Source organism: Gorilla gorilla, chromosome 5 (assembly GCF_029281585.2).
Source record: "Gorilla gorilla gorilla isolate KB3781 chromosome 5, NHGRI_mGorGor1-v2.1_pri, whole genome shotgun sequence".
Taxonomy (NCBI): Eukaryota; Metazoa; Chordata; class Mammalia; order Primates; family Hominidae; genus Gorilla; species Gorilla gorilla.
The window spans coordinates 193871635-193894995 of record NC_073229.2 but is presented as its reverse complement, the minus strand read 5'-3'; the positions used below and the strand labels follow the sequence as shown (position 1 = coordinate 193894995).

At 38.2% G+C, this 23361-nt stretch overlaps 1 protein-coding gene across 12 annotated transcripts in view; it reads left to right on the top strand.

The window, feature by feature from the left end:
- WDR27 (WD repeat domain 27) overlaps positions 1-23361 on the top strand; it is a 251268-nt gene that overhangs the window by 91978 nt on the left and 135929 nt on the right. For all 12 annotated transcript variants that reach the window (XR_010134419.1, XM_063708010.1, XM_063708008.1 and 9 more), the window contains one exon: positions 7379-7481. Coding sequence is in view for 11 of the 12 variants with exons in the window: in XM_063708010.1 (XP_063564080.1) it covers positions 7379-7481 (103 nt within the window). In the remaining variant the exon portion in view is untranslated. The remainder of the gene's footprint in view (positions 1-7378; positions 7482-23361) is intronic.

The window sequence follows — 23361 nt, the reverse complement described above, 5'->3', positions numbered from 1 at the left end:
ACATGTCAGAGGTCCTCATGGCAGCCCCTCCCATCACAGACACAGAGGTCTGGGAGGAAAAAGTGGTTTCATGGGTTGGCCCAGGGTCCCTGAGCTGTGTGCAGCCTGGGACTTGGTGCCCTGTGTCCCAGCCGCTCCAGCCATGGCTGAAAGGGGCCAACATAGAGCTCATGCCATGGCTTCAGAGGGTGCAAGCCCCAGTCCTTGGCAGCTTCTACATCATGTTGAGCCTAGGGGTGCACAGAAGTCAAGAACTGAAGTTTGGGATCCTCTGCCTAGATTTCAGGAGATGTATGGAAGCGCCTGGATGCCCACGCAGATGTTTTCTGTAGGGGTGGGGCCCCCTTGGAGAACCTCTGCTAGGGCAGTGCAAAGGGGAATTGTGGGGTCAGAGCCTCCACACAGAGTCCCTACGGGGGCACTGCCTAGTGGAGCTGTGAGAAGAGGGCCACCATCCTCCAGACCCCAGAATGATAGATCCATCTACAGCTTGCACCATGAGCACGGAAAAGCTGCAGACACTCAACACCAGCCTGTGAAAGCAGCTGGGAGGGAGGTTATGCCCCACAAAGCCACAGGGACAGAGCTGTCCACGACCATGGGAACCCACCTCTTGCATCAGTGTGACCTGGATGTGAGACTTGGTGTCAAAGGAGATCATTTTGGAGCTTTAAGATTTGACTGCCGCACTGGATTTCATACTTGAATGGGGCCTCTAGCCCCTTTGTTTTGGCCAGTTTCTCCCATTTGGAATGACTGTATTTACCCAATGCCTGTACCCCCATTGTATCTAGGAAGTAACTAGCTTGCTTTTGATTTTACAGGCTCATAGGCAGAAGGGACTTGGCTTGTCCCAGATGAGACTTTGGACTGTGGACTTTTGGGTTAATGCTGAAATGAGTTAAGACTTTGGGGGACTGTTGGGAAGGCATGGTTGGTTTTGAAATGTGAGGACATGAGATTTGGAAGGCCAGGGTGGAATGATATGGTTTGGCTCTGTGTTCCCACCCAAATCTCATCTTGAATTGTACTCCCATAATTCCCATGTGTTGTGGGAGGGACCTGGTTGGAAATAATTGAATCTTGTGGGCAGTTTCCCCCATACTGTTCTTGTGGTAGTGAATAAGTCTCATGAGATCCAATGGTTTTATCAGAGGTTTCTTCCTCATTCTGTCTTTGCTTGCTGCCATTCATGTAAGATGGGACTTGCCCCTCCTTGCCTTCCACCATGATTGTGAGGCTTTCCCAGGCATGTGCAACTGTAAGTTTAATTAAACCTCTTTCTTTTGTAAATTGCCCAGTCTAGGGTATGTCTTTATCAGCAGCGTTAAAATGGACTAATACATTGGTTGATGGGCGCTTAGATTGGTTCCATATCTTTGCAATTGTGAATTGTACTGCAATAAACATACACACACAGTGTCTTTGTGATATAATGACTTATTTTCCTTTGGGTAGATACCAAGTAGTGAGATTGCTGGATTGTATGCCAGATCTGCTTTTAGTGCTGTAAGAAATCTACTTTTAGTTCCATGGAAAACAGTATGGAGATTTCATTTTCCTTTTATACTATATATTTACTGTGCCTTTTCTTTGTTTAGGTATATTAATAATTACCATTGCGTTACAGTTGCTTAGTACAGTTGCATACTTTACATGCAATAGGAGCAATAGGCCTAGGAGCAATAGGCTACACCACACAGCTTAGGTGTGTAGTAGGCTGCACCATCTAGGTATGTGTAAGTATGCTCCGTGACATTCACACAGGGACAAAATTGCTTAATGACATATTTCTCGGAATGTATCCCCAGCATTAAGTGATGCATGACTGTGTAGTTAACTCCTGGCATCTTCTTAGTACTCAGCAAACAGCCAACAACATCCATTTTCTAGTGATTATTGCTTATTTATTTATTTTTTATTTGTATATATTTAGGAGGTGCAAGTGTAATTTTGTTACATGGTTAGATTTGTAGTGGTGAAGTCAGGGCTTTTAAGGTATCCATCACTCAAATAATGTGCATTCTGCCCATTAAATAATTTTTCTTCCTGCATCCCCTTCCCACCCTCTACCCTTCTGAGTCTCCAGTGTCTATGGTTTCATACTCCATGTCCATGTGTACACATTATTTATCTGCCACACATAAGTGGGACCATGTGGTATTTGTCGTTCTGTTTCTGAGTTGTTTCACTTAAGATAATGCCCTCTACTTCCATCCATGTGCTGCAAAAGACATGATTTCATTTTTTTCATGGCTGAATAATATTACATTATATATATATGTGTGTGTGTGTGTGTGTGTGTGTGTGTATACACACAAGTATACTACATTTTCTTTATTCAGTCGCCTGTTAATGGGCGCTTAGATTGATTCCATGTCTTTGGTATTATAAATACTGTTGCAATAAACATATGAGTGCATGTGTCTTTTTGAAATCATGACTTCTTTTTCTTTTGGTAGATACCCAGCAGTGGGGTTTCTGAAATGAATGGTAGTTATATTTTTAGTTCTTTGAGAGATCTTCACATTGTTTTGCATAGAGGTTGTACTAATTTACATTCCCATCAGCATTGTATAAACTTTCCCTTTTCCCTGCATCCTTGCCAGTATCTGTTACTTTTTGTCTTTTTTAGTAATAGCCATTCTGACTGGTGTAAGATGAAATCTCATTGTGGTTTTAATTTGCATTTCTCTGATGATTAGTGATGTTGAGCATTTTTCATATGCTTGCTGGCCATTGTATATCCTCTTTTAAAAGGCTTTTATACTGTTGGTGGGAACGTACATTAGTTCAACCATTGTGGAAGACAATGTGGCATTTCCTCAAAGGCCTAGAACCAGAAATATCATTTGACCCAGCAATCCCATTACTGGGTATATACCCAAAGGAATATAAATCATTCTGTTATAAAGATACATGCATGCATATGTTCATTGCAGCACTATTCACAATAGCAGACACATGGAATCAACCCAGATGCCCATCAGTGATAGACTGGATAAAGAAAACATGGTACATATACACCACGGAATACTAGGCAACCATAAAAAGGAATAAGATCATGTTTTTTGCAGGGACATGGGTGGAGCTGGAAGCCATTATCCTCAGCAAACTAACACAGGAACATAAAACCAAACACTGCATGTTCTCACTTACAAGTGGGAGCTGAACAATGAGAACACATGGACACAAGGAGTGGAACAACACACACTGGGGCCTGTCAGCGGAGTAAGGAGAGGAAGAGGATCAGGATAAATACCTGATGCTTGTGACGCTTAATACCTAGGTGATGGGTTGATCTGTGCAGCAAACCACCATAGCACATGTTACCTATGTTAACAAACCTGCGCATCCTGCGCATGTATCCTGGAACTTTAAATAAAGTAAAAATATCTATTCATGTCCTTTGCCCACTTTTTAATGGATTTATTTGTGGTATTTTTTGTTGAGTCGTTTGAGTTCCTTGTAAATTTTGGATGTTAGTCCCCTGTAAAACGCATAGTTTGCAAGTTTTCCCCCCATTCCGCAGGTTTTCCATTCACTCTGTTGATTATTTCTTTTGCTGTGCAGAGTATTTTTGTTTAATTAAGTCATATTTGTCTATTTTTGTTGCCTCTGGTTTTGAGTTCTTAGTCATGAATTCTTTGCCTAGACCAATGTCTGGAAGTGTTTTTTCTAGAATTTCTTCTAGTATTTTTATAGTTTCAGGTTTTACACTTAAGTCTTTAATCCATCTTGAGTTTATTTTTGTGTATGGGGAGAGATAAGGGTCCAATTTCATTCTTTTGCCTATAGCTATCCAATTTTTCAAGCACTATTTATTACAAAGGGTGTCCTTTCTCCATTGTTGATTTTGTCAGCTTTCAAAGATCAGTTGACTGTAAATATGTAGTTTTATTTCTGAGTTCTAGATTCTGTTCCATTGGTCTGTATGTCTGTTTTTATACCAGTACCATGTTGTTTTGGTTACTATAACCTTGTAGTATAATTTGAAGTCAGGGAAGGTGATGCTTCCAGCTTTGTTCTTTTTATTTAGGATTACTTTGGCCATTTGGGCTCTTTTTTGGTTCCTTATGAAGTTTAGGGTGTTTTTTTTTTTAATGTAAAAAATGACATTGGTATTTTGAAAGGCATTGCATTGTACCTATAGATTGCTTTGGGCAGTATGTTAATTTTAATGATATTAATTCTTCTGATCCATGAGCATAGGACGTTTTCCTATTTGTTTCTGTTATCTGTAGTTTCTTTCATTGATGTTTTATAGTTTTCTGTATAGAGACCTTTTACCTCCTTGGTTAATTATATTCCTAGGTATTTCATTGTTTTTATAGCTATTGTAAATAGGACTGATGTCTGGTTCTCAGCTAAATCATTACTGATGTATAGAAATGCTACTGATTTTTACACATTGATTTTGTATCCTGAAATTTTACTGAATTTATTTATCAAATCTAAGAGTGTTTTTGATGGAGTCTTTAGGTTTTTCTAGATGTAAGATTCTATTATCAGTGAGCAGGGATAATTTGATGTCCTCTTTACCAATTTGGATACTTCTTTAAAAAAAAAAACACTTTTTTTTTTTTTTTTTTTTGCCTAATTGCTCTGGCTAGGACTATATTGAATAGAAATGGTGATAGTGGGCATCCTTGTCTTGTTCCAGTTCTTAGAGGAAAGACTTTCAATTTTCCCCCATTCAGTATGACCTTGGCTATTGGGTTGTTGTATATGGCCTTTATTATTTTTATGTATGTTCCTTCAATGCTTAGTTTTCATTGAGGATTTTTATGAAGAGATGCTGACTTTTATTAAGTGCTTTTTTTGCATTTATTGAGATGATCATATATTTTTTTGTCCATGATTCTGTTTATGTTATGTATCACATTTATTGATTTTTGTATGTTGAACCATCCTGGCATCCCTGGTATAAAACCCACTTGGTCATGGTGTATTATCTTCTTGATGTGCTGTTGGATTCTGTTTGGTAGTATTTTGTTGAAAATTGTTTTTATGTTCATCAGGGATCTTGGACTGCAGTTTTCTTTCTTTGTTTTGTCCTTGTCTGGTTTTGGTATCAGAGTGATACTGGCCTCATAGAATGAATTAGGGAGCATTCCCTTCTTCTTGACATTTTGGAACAGTTTCAGGATTGATATTAGTTCTTCTTTATATGTTTGGTGGAATTTGCCTATGAATTCTTCTGGTCCTGGGCTTTTCTTTGTTGGGAGACATTTTTTTTTTTTCTTGATTCAGTCTTTCTACTCATTATTGATCTGTTCAGGTTTTCTATTTCTTCCTGCTTCAAGCTTGGGAAGTTGTGTATTTCCAGGAACTTATCCATTTCCTCTAGGTTTTCTATTTTGTGAGTGTGTAGTTTTTCATTATAGTCTCTGATGATATTTTGCATTCCTGTGGTATTGGTTGTAATGTCTGTTTTTCATTTCTAATTTTGTTTATTTAGATTTCATTTTTTCTTGGTTAGTCTACAAGTGGTTTATCAATTTTGTTTATCTTCTCAAATAACTGACTTTTCATTTTGTTGATCTTTTAAATTGTTTTGTTGGTCTCTATTTCATTTAATTCTGCTCTGGTCTTTTAAATTTCTTTTCTGTTGCTAACTGTGGATTTGGTTTGGTCATGCTTTTCTTGTTCCTTGAGGTGCAACATTAGGTTGTTAATTTGTGATCTTTCTAGTTTTTTTGGTATAGGCATTTGATGGTATAAACTTTCCTCTTGACACTACTTTTACTGTATCATACAGGCTTTACTATGTTGTGTTATCACCTTCATTCATTTCAAAAATTTTAAAATTTCTCCTGAACCCAGTCCAATTACACTTCTAGAGCACTTATTAATGTGCCACGTGCTGTAAGAAGAAATTTCTTTATGAACTCATTTAAGCCCATTTCATGAATGGGGAAAATGCAGCACAGAGGTGAGCAACTCACCAAAGTTGCTCATTTGATGAGAAGGGGCTTAGCTGGGGTCAGAGTTGAGCCTGGCCCTGGGTCACCTGCTCTTGGCCACTGCTCTCTATGGCCTCTTCGCTGAGCTCATTAGACAAGAAACACATGATCGTGAGGGAAATGTTCATGGTGTATTCTGGGGTAGACATAGCAGGATATAAAGCTGCATAATATGCATCTCTACTTTGTTAAAGGAAAACAAAGCCCTTTGCATATGCAGAGAAAATGTGCAGTATATGTGTCACAGTACTTTCTGGAGTTGTCATTTAATGGAAGGATTATGAGTACTTTGATGATTTTTCTCTTTGTGTTTCTTTTTTTTTAATAGTAAAGAATGTGAAAATTAAAAAAATCAATGTAAAAGAAAAAAGGAATTAAATTTATGACAAATATTGTGACAAATGTTTATGACATTTTTATAAAGATTTAATCTTTTCTCAGTAGTACACTACAGTTCAGGTTATTTTCTACAGCCTATATTACCATCTACAGAATTTTTCTAGACAGAATTATCTTGGCCATTGTGACAATGCACTCTAGCCTGGGTGACAGAGCGAGACTCTATCTCAAAAAAAAAAAAGAATTATCTTGGCTAGGCGCGGTGGCTCAAACTTGTAATCCCAGCACTTTGGGAGGCCAAGGCAGGTGGATTACCTGAGGTCAGGAGTTCAAGACCAGCTTGGCCAACATGGTGAAACCACGTCTCTCCTAAAAATACAAAAATTAGCCGGGTGTGGTGGTGAATGCCTGTAATCCCAGCTACTCGGGAGGCTGAGGCCGGAGAATTGCTTGAACCGGGGAGGCAGAGATTGCAGTGAGCCTAGATCACGCCACTGCACTCCAGCCTGGGTGACAGACAGAGTGAGACTCAATCTCAAAAAAAAAAAAAAAGAAAAAAAAAAAGAATTATCTTTGTAGAATTTATACTACATAGGACATGATTAACAAGAAATAACAAGAATTTCTTGGCATCTTTTTACAATAAACAAATTTTATATGGCACTTTTTAAATAGTTGTGAAACTTAACCACCCTCGATAGAATGTTTTACCTCCAAAAAGTCTCTGAATAATTTAACTAAATAATTTATTATTTTAGAAGATTTGTTAGGTTTGTTTTGATATTTAAAAAATTTCCAGAATATGTTTACATTTAATATTTATCATATATAAAAGCTTATTTACTATTAGTTTTGTCATCTTTGGGAATTTAAGATTTTGAATAGTGTTTGAATTATTTTTAAATACCTCTAGAGAGACCCATTAACCATTTAACAATTCTCACATATAAAATATTCTTTCATTATTCTTTTGTTCCTTTTTGTGAAGAAAAGCAACAAGTTGTTTTCTTTCCTCTAATTTGCATTCAAATTTTAAAATGATTTTTCTCCTGGTGTTTCTTTCCTCCCTGTAGGTGTGAGCGCCACTTTGAAGGGCATCCAACCCGCGGCTATCCATGTGGAATCGCTTTCAGTCCTTATGGACGATTCGCGGCTTGTGGGGCCGAGGACAGACACGTATGTACTGTTTGACTGTCTATAAATGTGGAGAGTCTAGACTTTGGTAATGTGTAGACTGTTTAATATTGTTGCATATTAGGGTAGAAACCTACTTTCAGCTTGACTGTTGGTCAATATTTTAAGACTCTTACACAGTAATAGCATTTTAATAATGTGTGAGGTATGAAAGATGTTTTTACTGAAGCATGATAAACAGTAATCACTCATGAATTAATTATTAATCATTTCACAGATACTTGTTGAGTGCCTTCTATTTGAAAGACACTGTGCTACACGTTATATTTTCTTTTTTATTACAAGATGATAATATTAATTAGTGAAACACCAGATCCTGTGTATTTAATGTATTTAATGGTGTGATCCTTTCCTAAGTTAGATCCATAGGAAACAATGTGCTTATATTAACGGAATTGCCCCCTCCACATTATGCGCATGCGCCTCATGGTGGATTTGGGGCAGGTACTAATACACATCCACTTGTCCATAATCTATTTTAAAAGGCCTGTATTAATTTCCTAGCGATGCCACAAACTACCACAAACTTGGAGGCTTAACCCTTTTCCCATTTGCCCCAAGAATACTCACGAGTGGCCTTGCAGCTGCAGCATTCACCTCACGATCATGTTGCCCCAGAATATCCTGTTTTTATTATTATTTTCTCATCGCTCTAGTATCCTGACTTTGGAAACAAAAAACATCATTCTATCTGTAGCATTCTGTTTTTAGTAGTGGTATTTTCATTTACAAAATGTAGTAATTATTGATTGCTGAAAATGCCAAATTCTAGAAAATGTTGCATTTCTAGTCATGATGATAACATCATTCCTGAATAGTTATTGGCTGAAGATTCATTTGATGAATCTGATTTTTCTGAAATAAATGATTCTGCTGATTCAGATGATTCTGATGTTCTGTTTAGAAATAATCAAGACCTGGTGGTGACAAAATCTCTCAGCATTTGCTTGTCTGTAAAGGATTTTATTTCTCCTTCACTTACGAAGCTTAGTTTGGCTGGATATGAAATTCTGGGTTGAAAATTCTTTTCTTTAAGAATGTTGAATATTGGCCCCCACTCTCTTCTGGCTTGTAGAGTTTCTCCCGAGAGATCAGCTGTTAGTCTGATGGGCTTCCCTTTGTGGGTAACCCGACCTTTCTCTGGCTGCCCTTAACATTTTTTCCTTCATTTCAACTTTGGTGAATCTGACAATTATGTGTCTTGGAGTTGCTCTTCTCGAGGAGTATCTTTGTGGCGTTCTCTGTATTTCCTGAATTTGAATGTTGGCCTGCCTTGCTAGATGGGGGAAGTTCTCCTGGATAACATCGGGCAAAGTGTTTTCCAACTTGGTTCCATTCTCCCTGTCACTTTCAGGTACACCAATCAGACGTAGAATTGTTCTTTTCACATAGTCCCATATTTCTTGGAGGCTTGTTTGTTTCTTTTTATTATTTTTTCTCTAAACTTCTCTTTTCACTGCATTTCATTCATTTGATCTTCCATCACTGATACCCTTTCTTCCAGTTGATCGAATCAGCTACTGAGGCTTGTGCATTCGTCACGTAGTTCTCGTGCTGTGGTTTTCAGCTCCATTAGGTCCTTTAAGGACTTCTCTGCATTGGTAATTCTAGTTAGCCATTCGTCTAATTTTTTTTCAAGGTTTTTAACTTCTTTGCCATGGGTTCGAACTTCCTCCTTTAGCTCGGAGTAGTTTGATCGTCCGAAGCCTTCTTCTCTCAACTCGTCAAAGTCATTCTCCGTCCAGCTTTGTTCCGTTGCTGGTGAGGAGCTGCATTCCTTTGGAGGAGGAGTGGTGCTCTGATTTTTAGAGTTTCCAGTTTTTCTGCTCTGTTATTTCCCCATCTTTGTGGTTTTATCTACCTTTGGTCTTTGATGATGGTGATGTATAGATGGGGTTTTGGTGTGGATGTCCTATCTGTTTGTTAGTTTTCCTTCTAACAGTCAGGACCCTCAGCTGCAGGTCTGTTGGAGTTTGCTGGAGGTCCACTCCAGACCCTGTTTGCCTTGGTATCAGCAGCGGAGGCTGCAGAACAGCGAATATTGGTGAACAGCAAATGTTGCTGCCTGATCGTTCCTCTGGAAGTTTTGTCTCAGAGGAGTACCCGGCTGTGTGAGTTGTCAGTCTGCCCCTACTGGGGGGTGCCAGGCCTGCCCTAAAAGAGCTCATGAAGGAAGCACTAAACATGGAAAGGAACAACCGGTACCAGCCACTGCAAAAACATGACAAATTGTAAAGACCATCGAGGCTAGGAAGAAACTGCATCAACTAATGAGCAAAATAACCAGCTAACATCATAATGACAGGATCAAATTCACACATAACAATATTAACCTTAAATGTAAATGGGCTAAATGCTCCAATTAAAAGACACAGACTGGCAAATTGGATAAAGAGTCAAGACCCATCAGTGTGCTGTATTCAGGAAACCCATCTCACGTGCAGAGACACACCATAGGCTCAAAATAAAGGGATGGAGGAAGATCTACCAAGCAAATGGAAAACAAAAAAAGGCAGGGGTTACAATCCTAGTCTCGGATAAAACAGACTTTAAACCAACAAAAATCAAAAGAGACAAAGAAGGCCATTACATAATGGTAAAGGGATCAATTCAACAAGAAGAGCTAACTATCCTAAATATATATGCACCCAGTACAGGAGCACCCAGATTCATAAAGCAAGTCCTTAGAGACCTACAAAGAGATTTAGACTCCCACACAATAATAATGGGAGACTTTAACACCCCACTGTCAACATTAGACAGATCAATGAGACAAAGTTAACAAGGATATCCAGGAATTGAACTCAGCTCTGCACCAAGCAGACCTAATAGACATCTACAGAACTCTCCACCCCAAATCAACAGAATATACATTCTTTTCAGCACCACACCACACCTATTCCAAAATTGACCACATAGTTGGAAGTAAAGCACTCTTCAGCAAATGTAAAAGATCAGAAATTATAACAAACTGTGTCTCAGACCACAGTGCGAACAAACTGGAACTCAGGATTAAGAAACGCACTCAAAACCGCTCAACTACATGGAAACTGAACAACCTGCTCCTGAATGACTACTGGGTACGTAACGAAATGAAGGCAGAAATAAAGATGTTCTTTGAAACCAACAAGAACAAAGACACAACATACCAGAATCTCTGGGACACATTCAAAGCAGTGTGTAGAGGGAAATTTATAGCACTAAATGCCCACAAGAGAAAGCAGGAAAGATCTAAAAATTGGCACCCTAAGATCACAATTAAAAGAACTAGAGAAGCAAGAGCAAACACATTCAAAAGCTAGCAGAGGGCAAGAAATAACTAAGATCAGAGCAGAACTGAAGGAAATAGAGACACAAAAAACCCTTCAAAAAATCAGTGAATCCAGGAGCCAGTTTTTTGAAAAGATCAACAAAATTGATAGACCGCTAGCAGGACTAATAAAGAAGAAAAGAGAGAAGAATCAAATAAATGCAATAAAAAACAATAAAGGGGATATCACCACCAATCCCACAGAAATACAAACTACCATCAGAGAATACTATAAACACCTCTACGCAAATAAACTAGAAAATCTAGAAGAAATGGATAAATTCCTCGACACGTACACCCTCCCGAGACTAAACCAGGAAGAAGTTGAATCTCTGAATAGACCAATAACAGGCTCTGAAATTGAGGCAATAATTAATAGCTTACCAACCAAAAAAAGTCCATAAATAAATAAACCATAACTAATGTGAACAATTCAGCGAAATTATAGATGTTACTGAATAGCTGTATGTCAAATACCAATCTCTTCTTTTTGTCTAGTGCTTCTCCTGTCCTGTTTAAATAATCGTTGTTCACTTCCAAATCATGATGGTATTCTCCTCTGTGCTCTTTTAAAAAGCTTTATTGTTTTTGAGAACACATGGACACAGGAAGGGGAACATCACACACCGGGGCCTGTTGTGGGGTGGGGGGAGGGGGGAGGGATAGCATTAGGAGATATACCTAATGTTAAATGACGAGTTAATGGGTGCAGCACACCAGCATGGCACATGTATACATATGTAACAAACCTGCACGTTGTGCACATGTATCCTAAAACTTGAAGTATAATAAAAAAAAAGAAATAACTTCAAGAACAGTTTTTATATTTTATTTTCACGTTGAAAATCATTCAAATTTGCTTCAGCCTCAAATAGCACGTTTATGTAAAGTTAAATGAGCGCTGGCAGTAACCCGCATTTTAAAATTCTAAACAGGAAAAGGGTTAAAAAAATAGACACTTATTTTCTGCCGACTCTGGAGGCCAGAAGTCTGAGATGAAAGCATCAGCAGGGCCGGCCCCTTCTGCAGGGTCCAAGGGAGGAACCTTGCACGCTTCCCTGGCCTCTGTGGCTGCTACAGTCCCTGGGGTTCCTTGGTGTGTGGCTGCATCATGCTGGCCTCTGCGTCCATCTCCAAGTGGACTTTCCTCCTCTGCACATCTCTCGTTTCCCCGTTCTTTCTCTTGGGGACACTAGCTAGGTTTGAATGTCTCCTCCAGAACTCATGTTGAAATTTACTTGCCATTCTAGCAGTGTTCAGAGGTGGGAACTTTAAGAGGTGGATTAGGCCATGAGAGCTGGCCCTCCTGCAAGGATTAATGTCATTACCATGGGAGTGGGGTCCTTACAAAGGGTGAGTTTGTCCCTCTCTTGTCTCTAGGCCCTTTCACCTTGTGCTGTGTGATTATGCAGAAGGGAAGCCTTGCCAGACTCTGGCTCTTTGACCTTGGGCTTTCCAGCCTCCAGGACTGTAAGAACATACATTTCCATTCTTTGTATATTACCCAGTTTCAGGTATTGTGTTATAGCATCACAAAACAGACTAAGACAACACTGATAATGGATTTACAGCCCACCCTAAATCCAAGCTGATCTCAATACCCTTCAGTTAATTTCTTCTGCAGAAAATCCTATTTCCAAATAAGATCACATTCTTCATATTCAGGTTCAGCACTAGCTATGATGGAATAGCGTGAAACTGACTAGGGTGCCTATCAGAACTACTACACAAAACCTGGTTTAACTAGGTTGTGAGATGCAAAGGGGCAGCTCACATTCTGTAGCTACTTTTTCTCTGAAGGAGTTTGCCATTTCTAAACAACAAAAAAAAAAGAGACCTATGTTTCAGGCAAAGGCCATACAGAGGGATGCATCTCTCTGTGTGTGTGTGTGTATGAATGGTAAGAGGTGAAGTTGTGCATAAAAATTGGCAGAACTTTTTTTTGATATTGCAGGGATGTAGAGATAAAAACTTGAAAACTTTAGGGCCATGGAGAGTCAAGTGCCATGCCTGACACTACCAGTATTCCTGTCAACATATTTTATTCAATTCTGGAGCTAAGGAGGACAAGAAACGGGTAGGCTCAGCAGAAAACCTTTAGAAGCAGAGTAGGGTTTTTAACAATATTTCAGGGCTGAGGCTATGAATATTAGAGGTCAGTACCTGCTAGTAGGGTGGGAATTCCCAATGGACACCTTAGCTGACCCCTGGATAAACCAGGAGTTGATGGAATCTCACCCAAGCTGCAATCCAGCCTTGAGTCTGCTCAACTCTGTTTATAGTAAGGAAGTCTTCTCTTGCTTCATCTGCCCACCTTTCTGGAGTACAATAATATAATTTTGAGCCTTGGGAGTTTTTTTTGTAATATACATAGCATTTAGCTTTCAGTCAAAAATTACAAGTATGTCAAGAGGCAAAAAAATCAAGAAAAAAAAACATAATAGAAACAATACTATGGGTGACCCAGGTATTGGACTTAGCAGACAAGGTTTTAAAAATAACCGTGATTAATATATTCAGGGAAATAGAGTACAAGTCAGATACCACAGATATAAGGATGGAGAATTTTACTGCATTGTTGGACTTTCCTAGAACTGAAAGATATATCATTTGAAATTAAGAGTGTAGAGACAGAAGTGTTGAAAGTAGCAGGATGGGAAATGAAGCTGATATGATAATACTTTAGTGTAAAGTAGACTTTGGGTCTTAATGCATTACTAAAAATAATGAACAACATTTAATATGACAAAGATGCCAATCTATGTAGAAAATGTCATAAACCTGTATGTGCCCAATAACGTAGTTTCAAAATATATAAATCAAAAATGATATAACTCTAAGAAGAAAAAGAAGTATCTTCAATCATAATGGAAGACTTTAACAAACTTCTCTTAATGACTAGAAATGACTAGAAAACATTATTGATGATCATGACACTTTTTAATGTAAATATGATTACACTTTTCTTTGTAAATACTATGTGTTTAAAATATTCTGCCAGCTCTCTATGTAGAACCAAGATCTTACGTGTGGCTTAAAAGGACTTTCACAACATGCCTCCAAATTACCTATCTTCTCTCTCTATTTTTTTCTATATCTCCTGATTTCTGTGTCACACAACTTCTGGATATCACAGTTTTTTTTAATAATACAAAAAAAAATCAGGATGAACCAAAAAATATTCTCGCAGACAACAAGAGTACACCATAAAAATGTGTCTGCTAAACAGGTGAAAACTAATGATATATTTGCAAATTAAGCTTAAGAAAGTTAAGAAAACACATAAAACATCAGAAATTGCTAGACAACAGGAATATATGAAATGAGAACTGATGAAAATTAGGAAAGCATTAGAAAAAAATTCAGAAATAAAGACAAAGTACAAAGGAATATAATAGAAAGCAAATACAGAGAGCACAATAGGGAAAAAGGATACAAATGAGATAAGTAAATAAAGAAAATGATAAAAGACATTCAAGATGAAAGGTAAATATAGAAGTTCGGTAAAAGAGATTCAACCTACATGTAAAAGGAGTCCCTGGACATTTTTTTAAAAAGTCAATTAAACAGAACAAATACTATTATAGTTCAAAAATATATTTTCTAAAATTAAAAAAATTTAGTTAAATCTAGATATTGAATGAATACCTGGGAAAATTGACTCAGACTAGTTTGCACAGAAATATAGCTTAACAAATCTATTTGACTATAAACATTAACACAAAAACACCTTTGTGGATCCATGTAAAATGTTCAAATGCTTATAAGGGAAAGAGTATCAGCTTGGATTGGATTTTTGTAAATCATCTTTTTTTGTTAAAAAAACATTGGGAAGAATGTATTTTACTTACTCAAAAGGAGAATCTGAGTCAAGAATTTTAATATCCAGCTAAATTATTTTTTTGAGTATAAAACCAGACACACAGTTATGAATATGCCAGAACTGAAAGGTGTTCCCTTGAGTTATATTGAAAAAAAAAAAAAGCTTTATAAAACCAAGGTAAGATTGAAGAAGTTTCAGCAAAAGCCTCAAGGTGAGCACTGAATATGTTTAACTATGTAAGATAAAAAATGGGAATGAAGGTACCAGAATACTTTGTAAATGTTCTATCTGTTATAGTTTAATAGTACAAAACTGGGAGATGTGAGAATAGAACTAGAAAGTAGAATACCTCTCTTGATTCTCCTTGTAGATGTCAATTGAATAAGAAGAGATCAGTTGAAGCTGACAATAGAATTGTAAACTGTTAAATGTAACTAAGAGTATAAATATTAAGATAATTATGATTAAAATTGGATGTAGAGGAAGAGAGATGGAAAAATGGTTGCTAGACAACCTCACTATTGGGCGTAGTAGGGAACTAACATGCATTGTCTTAGAGAGGAGTGGACCAAGAGTTCTGAATAAAGCTTTTAATAAAAGATAACTGCTGGAAGAAGAATTCTACCATTTTTAAGTGCCCAAAGAACTATCTAGTTAAGACAAATAAAATAAACCGTAAACTGCCATACATTAAATAGAATTAAAAATAAAATACTACGATGAAACGGAGATGAAAATGTCAGTCATATTGATGTCTTTGTGGTGGTTGTTTTTGTTTATTTTTGAGTCTTGCTCTGTTAGCCCAGGCTGAAGTGCAGTGGCACGATCATGGCTCACTATGAGCTTGAACTTCTGGGCTCAATCCATCCTCTTGCCCCAGCCTTCCACATAGCTGGAACTACAGGCACATGCCACCCAGCCTGGTTTATTAGTTTTTTAGAAATGAGGTTTCACTATGTGGTCCAGGCTTCTCTCAAACAATTGGCTTCAGGCCTGCAGCCTCAGCCTCCCAAAGTGCTGGGATTATAGGCCTGAGCCACCATGCCTGGCTCATATCAATGTTTAAGGGAAAAAAGAAAAAAACTTTCAGATTGGATTTTACAGATGAGGAAAAAAATCTGAGTCCATGCTGAATACAGGAGATGCTTTAATCCGAAGTGATCCAGAAAGGATAAAGAGAAGAGATGTGAAATGTATACCAGGCAAATGAAAATAAAAATAAAGCAGATTATATGATTTTAGTATTGCACAAAACACAATTCAACCAAAAAATTATGAGGCAAAGATACTTATAATGCCAAAGACTAAAATTCACAATGAAAATACAATATATGTTAGTATCTAATTTTGAAGAAAATAAACAAATTTCACAAGGTGGAAACAATAAGAACCAAATAATAAGTAGACACACATTAATAATGGAGACTAACGTATCTGTCTCAGTCCTTGGCAGGTCAAGTGCACAGAAATTATAAGGTTATAGGAAACCTCTATATCATAATTGATAATGCATTATCTTGTGGATATTCATAGTAATGTTTGTCTGCCAGCAAGGAAAGTGTCTTATTTTCAAGTGCACATCAAACATCTATGAACAATGACCATAAATGAATGCAGAGAAAAGCTCAATACATTAAAATAAGAACAAAAAATCAACATTTTCTCACTATAATGCAATCAAAGTACAAATTTAAAAACCAAAAACTTTCTTGCTTCTAAATATTAAAATTCCATCTGTTAAGCAACTCTTGGTTTAAAGGTGTAAAACAAAATATGAAATTGTAGAATTTCTTGAAAATAATGTTGTTTCTAACATGATATATCAGTGTCTCTGGAATACCCATAAACCAGTTTTTGAAGGGAAATTTATAGCACCAAATACCTATATCATAGACGTTTTTAAAAGGGAAAAAATAAATGAATATCTACTTAAAAAGCCAGACAGGGAACAACAAAGTAAATCAGAAGAAATAAATTGATAGAGATAAAAGCAGGTGATAAGTTAGAAAACAGAAAATCAGTAGAATTAATAAATAAATTAAAACACTAGTTGTGTTTTTTGTTTTGTTTTGTTTTGTTTTGTTTTGAGACAGAGTCTCACTCTGTTGCCCAGGTTGGAGTTCAGTGCCGCGACCTCAGCTCACTGTAACCTCCGCCTCCCGGGTTCAAGAGATTCTCCTGCCTCAGCCTCCTGAGTAGCTGGGATTACAGGCGCCCGCCACCATGCCCAGCTATGTTTTTGTATTTTTGGTAGAGATGGGGTTTCACTATGTTGGCCAGGCTGGTCTCAAACTCCTGACCTCAAGTGATCCACCTGCCTTGGCCTCCCAAAGTGCAGGGATTACAGGCATGAGCCACCATACCTGGCCAAAACACTAGCTTTTTAAAAACACAAGCAACAAAATCAACTTAATAGTGCAATTTTTTTTATAAAGAGAGAAAGCTTAATCTATAATAAGAAATGAGGAGGAGGCAGAAGCATGGAGCAGAAGGATTTTGAAAATCATGAGACTGCTTCTCATAATTTGTGCAAATTAATATGAAAGCCTCTATACAAATGGTTGAGTCACAGAAATTTAGTTTATCAAACTGGCCTCCAAAGTAGAAACAAATTTAACAGGCCACTTTTCATAGAAGAAATAGAGAACCTTTCCTAAGAACTCCTTGTGAAATAGTACCAGGTCCATGTGCTTTCTCAGGGGATTTTACCAACCTCTTAAACATCAAATAGTCCCAAAGATACTTAACTATTTTAAAGCATAGAGAAATAAGGAAGACATCAGACTGCTTTTTGAAGTAACCATAACTGATAGAAAAGTTGATGAAATTTCAGAAAGGAGTTATATTTCATTTATGAATATCAATTGAAAAGCTTAAATAGGAACATAGAATTAGTGCATTAACAATAATTTATCATGTCCAAGTGGAGTTTATGCATAGAATGCAAGGATGATTCACTATCAATAAATCCACTAATAATTCCCTCATAATATTAACTGATATAAAAAGAGGACTCTTATAACCATGTTCCTGGATGCTTCAATAAAATTCTGGATTCATTTCTGCTAAAACACCTGGTAAAAGAGGAATCCATGAATGCCTCTTTCAAATGATAAAATGCTTATCTCAGCCCAAAAGCTGACACCTTACTGAGAAAACTTCAGAGGTATTCTGTGGTTTGGAACAGAGCCAGAATGTTCATTAATTCCACGACTATTTTACAGGGTATTGGAGGTATTTCTCTTGAAATTAGACAGGACAACTTAACAGATATTACCACTGAAAAGAACAGCTAAAATTATTCATAGGTGACAAGATTGCATATCTGGAAAACCCAAGATAATTAGTGGCCAATATGAACAATAAAATAATTAAGTGAAAGATTAGTAGTAGTATTTAAACTAATATATGGAATTCAATGGTCTTTATAGATATAAAAAATAACCTCTGAAAAGTTATAGTGGAAGAGGAGAACTCATTGAGAATAGCCTCAAAAAGGATAAACCATTCCTGTATTAACAAGATTTCTGCAAAACCTGCATTAAGAACACTTTTTTTCCCCCAGAAGTGTAGACTTGGACAAACGCAAAATCCTAACTTGTTCTTGGATAGGAAGATTTAGTTTCCTAAAGAAGGCAGTTCTCTGTAGGTAATTTGTAAATTTAACACTGCCCCAACAACAACAACAACAAAATGCCAGTAGGTTTTTCTGTAGCTGTACTGTTAGACTGAAAGTTACTTGGGAGAATAAACAAGTAACAATGGTCAAAATACCCCCGGAAAAAAGAACATTATGATGAGGAGAACTTGCCCTGTCAGCCATTAACCTATGTTGGAAAGCCTTTCGAATTAAAACCATGTGCAACTGGTGCACGAATACCAGTATTTCTTAGCTCCTGCCACGGAAGGTGCTTGGAAGCAGTGACATTCCAGCCATCACCCTTAGTACCCTCTTTGCAACCTCTAAATGCCATTCCCCACTAATAGAAGCCAGAACTCCCTGGGTGGAGAGCTGGTTCCAGGTCTGTGGCAGAAGACTTACAAGATGAGCCAGGGACATCTTGTGCCAAAGAGAAAAGAAATCAAAGGGTAATGGAGTCATATAACAAGGCCACAGGCAACAGCCAATTCCCAAGGCCTTAAAGCTACTGCAGCGTTAGGCATGCACTACTGTCTGCTGGTTAGACCAGCAGGGAGCACCACACCTGTGCCGTATTCTGTTGGCCAGCAGAGGGCTAGCTGAGCATCCAAAGAGTAATGACTGTGATTGACTTCAACGTTGTATATCTAAACCCTCATCATTTTTGATAATGCTCCCCCCAAAAAGCTATAGCTAAAAATAAAAACATAAAATGTCATTGGTCCCCATTTGGAGGTAACTAGGGCACCTGTCCCTTACTCAGAAGTGTGTCTTATAAAGGAAAATAATTAAACATTTGTCTGCCTTTCCTGTTGGGACTGTATTTTAAGTAAACCAAATACCCTACTTGGTAAGGGAAAGTTATTTCGTAGAGAATTGCAGACAAGTAGAATGGATGAATGGCAGAATTAGAAAATCACCCTCTTCAATCTCAGATGCAGTAATTGACTTAGGCAAATGTCATCAGTAGGTGAAATTATCAGATGAAGATCATGGCCCAAAGGAAGCTTGAATAATAGACATTTTGCTTAAGAACACATACAAATGGCCAATGGATAGAGGAAAAAAGGGCTCACATCACCAATCATCAGGGAAATGCAAGTCAAAACCATATTGAGACACCACCTCACACCTGTTAGAATATCAGAAAGACAGGTGATGATGAGGATGTGGAGAAAGGGGAGCTCCCGCACAGTCGGTGGGAAAGCAAAATGAGGTAGCCACTGCGGAAAATGTGTGTTGTTTCCTCAAAGAGCAAAAAGTAGAATCCACATGATCCAGCAATCTCACTCCTGGGTATTTGTCCAAAAGAACTGAAATCCGTATATGGAAGAGATACCTGCGCTTCCATGGCCATTGCAGCACTCTTCACAGTATCCACAGTGTGGAAGCACCCTAAATGTCCGTCACAGAGGAATGGATAAGGAACATGGAGCGTAGACACGGAATGGCATGTTATCCCAGGCCTTAAAAAGTTACTGCTGCCTCAGGTATTTACCACTGTCCACTGGTTAGACCAGTGGGTGGTACCACACCAGTGCCCTGTTCTGCTACGTCTTTGCAAGAGGAAGTGCCAGAGAAAAGGGTGGGGTTTATTACTGTGTGTGCCATATTTATTTTGCCAGACCTTGATGGAGGTTGACAAGAGTTGGAGATTGTGCGTCAGCCTTGCAGCCTGATGAGATGGTGCCATTCGCCTCCCATGGCTTGTGTGGCGGGCGGCCAGGTGGCCCTGCGTGCCACCATCAGGAATTCTCTAACAGAGCCTCTGCCTCTTGCTGTACGGAGGCAAGGCTTCTGTCTTAGTGTGACTTTGTTTTAAATCTTGCACGTTTTGGTCTTCTGAGAATAGTTTACTTTTTTGTAAACTAAAAATTCAGTATCTGAAGAAATGTGCAGAATATTCAGAAAATATCATTTCTGGAATCATTTTCAAAAGAAAAATAAGTGAGCATAATATGATAGTTGATTCCCCTGTGGAAAATATCACTACCATTGTCAAGTTTCAGGAGTGCAACACTCACTTCTGTTTGTAATTCTTTGTCTCCTTTCTTCTGTGGGGTGAATTTGGGTAAAGGGAAATGAAGGTCACATGTTAGGAACTCTGTGAAAGGAAAAATGAAAGAAACTTCATCCTCACAGACGTGGCTCAACAGAATTACGAAATAGTTGTAACGAATCGGTGTAGTCCTGTTTCCAAAACACTTCTCTTCTTCAGTAGTACATTCAGTCCCTTACAATTTTTGTAAAAACATTTTTGAGCAGTCAAGCGTTATTCCAGCACCCACAGATGTATGCCACATCCTCATCTTTTGCCTGAAAAATATTGCTTCCCTTTTTCTTGCTACTTCTCTCAGAACTTCTTGATTTGGTTCTGGCATAAGATTTACCTGCATAGGTTTTATTTCCAACTCTGTTTTCTGAGTACCTCTTAGCCACAGCTCGTTTCTCTGTGGTGGGTGAAGTGCTTCATGACTCCAGTGAGTACCTCTAATTAAAATGTTTCTTTCACACATGGATTGTGGTTACACTGAATCATTTGCAGAGCTGTTCATTACCATCGCTCTGTGTCATACAAGAGGCTTATTGTCCTTCTGTATTTATTGACACTGTGTAGGATCACAGCATAAGAAACCAGCGTATCTACTAAAATATTGATATTTGGGCTTCCAATTGCTGTGTCACATGTAAAGTTGTCATGATCAGAAAATTCATGTACCCCAAGAATCCCCTGGACCAAAAGATGTTTCATTTAATTCCATTCTCACTGAGGAAACAAAAGACCTTTCCTGGATACGTTTTACCTCACCTTCTGCCACTATATTATGTCATTCGGTGTGTGTTTTGAGGTTTCATGCAAATGGGAGCCAGTTGATCTCAGGAAGCGCTTTTCGAGAGGTGAGTGGCCTTGGAAGGCTGCCTGCCCTCAGCCTGGCTTCCTTGTCTATAGAATTGGGGCAATAAGTGTTTTCTTCATAGTGCTGTCGAGAGGGTTACACGAGAAAATTTATGTAAAATTCTTATCAGTGCCTGGCAAAAGGTCAGTGTCCAGAAAGTACTTGCTGCTGTTAACCTCTGTATTTTATCATTGGAAATAATGGATGGAAAAGAGATTCAGTCATTATAATTTCCCTTATCCATTTAATCTAAACAGCAGGCAGACAGGAGTTCTGAAGAGTGGATCCTCAGAAACCCTTTGATATTAAATCAGTCCTGAATTAAAAATAGCAAAATAAGCAAAGATGGTTTTGGAAACACCTGTGAGATTAGAGGGAATTTGAGGATGCCCTAAACCATGTGTGAATGGGAGTTGTCTTTGGCAGCCTAGTGAAATAAACAGCAAAACCTTAGTCAGAAAAATCAGTTTGGAATCTCAGCACTGAGGCTCTGTGGCTGTCCTGGTAAAGTGCTCTCTACCTGTCATGGTTTCCTCAATAAAAAATGGAGATTTCAATAAAATATGGATACACCTTTGTCCGTTATTGTAAATGGTTTATGTAACAGTTGTGTTTTGTAAATAGTGACACACTGTGTAAATGTTAGGGTTACCCTCACCCAGTGGTTCCAAAAGTGGGGTGCCCTGGACCAGCAGCATCAGCCTGACCTGGGAACCTGTTAGGAGTGCACATTCCCAGGCCCCACGCCACCCCTTACAGCAGCAACTGCACAGGAATACTTTTCAGATAAACATGTGCTTGTGGCAGAAGAAAATAAAATGTAGACATTTGATTTCTCCACTTTCCTTCAAAATTCAGCTGACCCTTGAACAACATGGGTTTGAAATGCATGGGTCCACTTATACATGATTTTTTTTCAACAAATATATATATTAACATTTTTGGAGATTTTCAACAGCTTGAAAAAACTCACAGATGAACCACATAGCCTAAAAGTATAAGAAAATTAAAAACATATGTCATGAATGCATAAAATATATGTAGATACTAGTCTGTTTTATCCTTGACTATCATAAAATATACACACATCTTTTTAAAAAGTTAAAATTTATTAGAATGTATGCACATTCTCAGTCAAGAGAAATATAAACAAATGCAGAAATGCTGTATGAAATCATCACTTCATAAACTCGACTGTAGTCAGTCCATCCTGCACTCCTGTCCTCATTTCATCACCCCTGCTGTTGCTGTTGTAGTGAGCTCAGGAGTTACAAGTATCCCTTAAAATGCTGTGTGATGCTCATCGCCTCTGCATGAGCTGTTCGTCTCTCCAGTAAATTGTGTGTTGCCGTAAAAGGTGGTCTCTTACAGCTCTCGTGTATTTTTCATTGTGTTTAATGCAATACTGTAAACCTTGAATTACACCATGGGGCCCATAGGAAGTGCCCCTGGAGATGCTGAACCTTCTCCCAAGAAGCAGGGAAAGCCACGGCTTTACAGAAAAAAGCTGAATTGCTTGGTATGTACCATAGACTGGCAGTCGCTGCCATTTCAGGATAAATGAATCCAGTGTAAGAAATAGTGTAAAAAAAGAAAAGGAAACTCATGGAGACATGGCTGCAGCTATGCCAGCAGGCACGAAAACCTTGCACGTTTTGTTAAATCCTTTTTAATCTCATATTGCAAATGCAGCTTTTATGTGAGTACAGGATTGTTATGAGAAAGGCATACTGTAGACTCTAATATGATTCAAGAAAAAGTGAAGTCATTATCTGACAAAGCAAAGTGAAGGTGAAGGATGGCTTGATAATTTTAGAAGAGGTTTGGCTTAAAAAGTTCAAGATAACAGGAGAAGCAGCTTCTGCTGACCAAGAGGCAGCAGCTGAGTTCCCAGACATCATTAAGGAAATCATTGAGGGCCGGGCGCAGTGGCTCACACCTGTAATCCCAGCACTTTGGGAGGCCAAGGCGGGCGGATCACATGAGGTCAAGAGTTCGAGACCAGCCTGGCTAACATGGTGAAACCCTGTCTCTATTAAAAATACAAAAATTAGCCGTGTATGGTGCTAGGCACCTGTAATCCCAACTACTTGAGAGACTGAGGCAGGAGAATCGCTTGAGCCCAGGAGGTGGAGGTTGTAGTGAGCTGAGATTGCACCACTGCACTCCAGCCTGGGCAACAGAGCGAGATG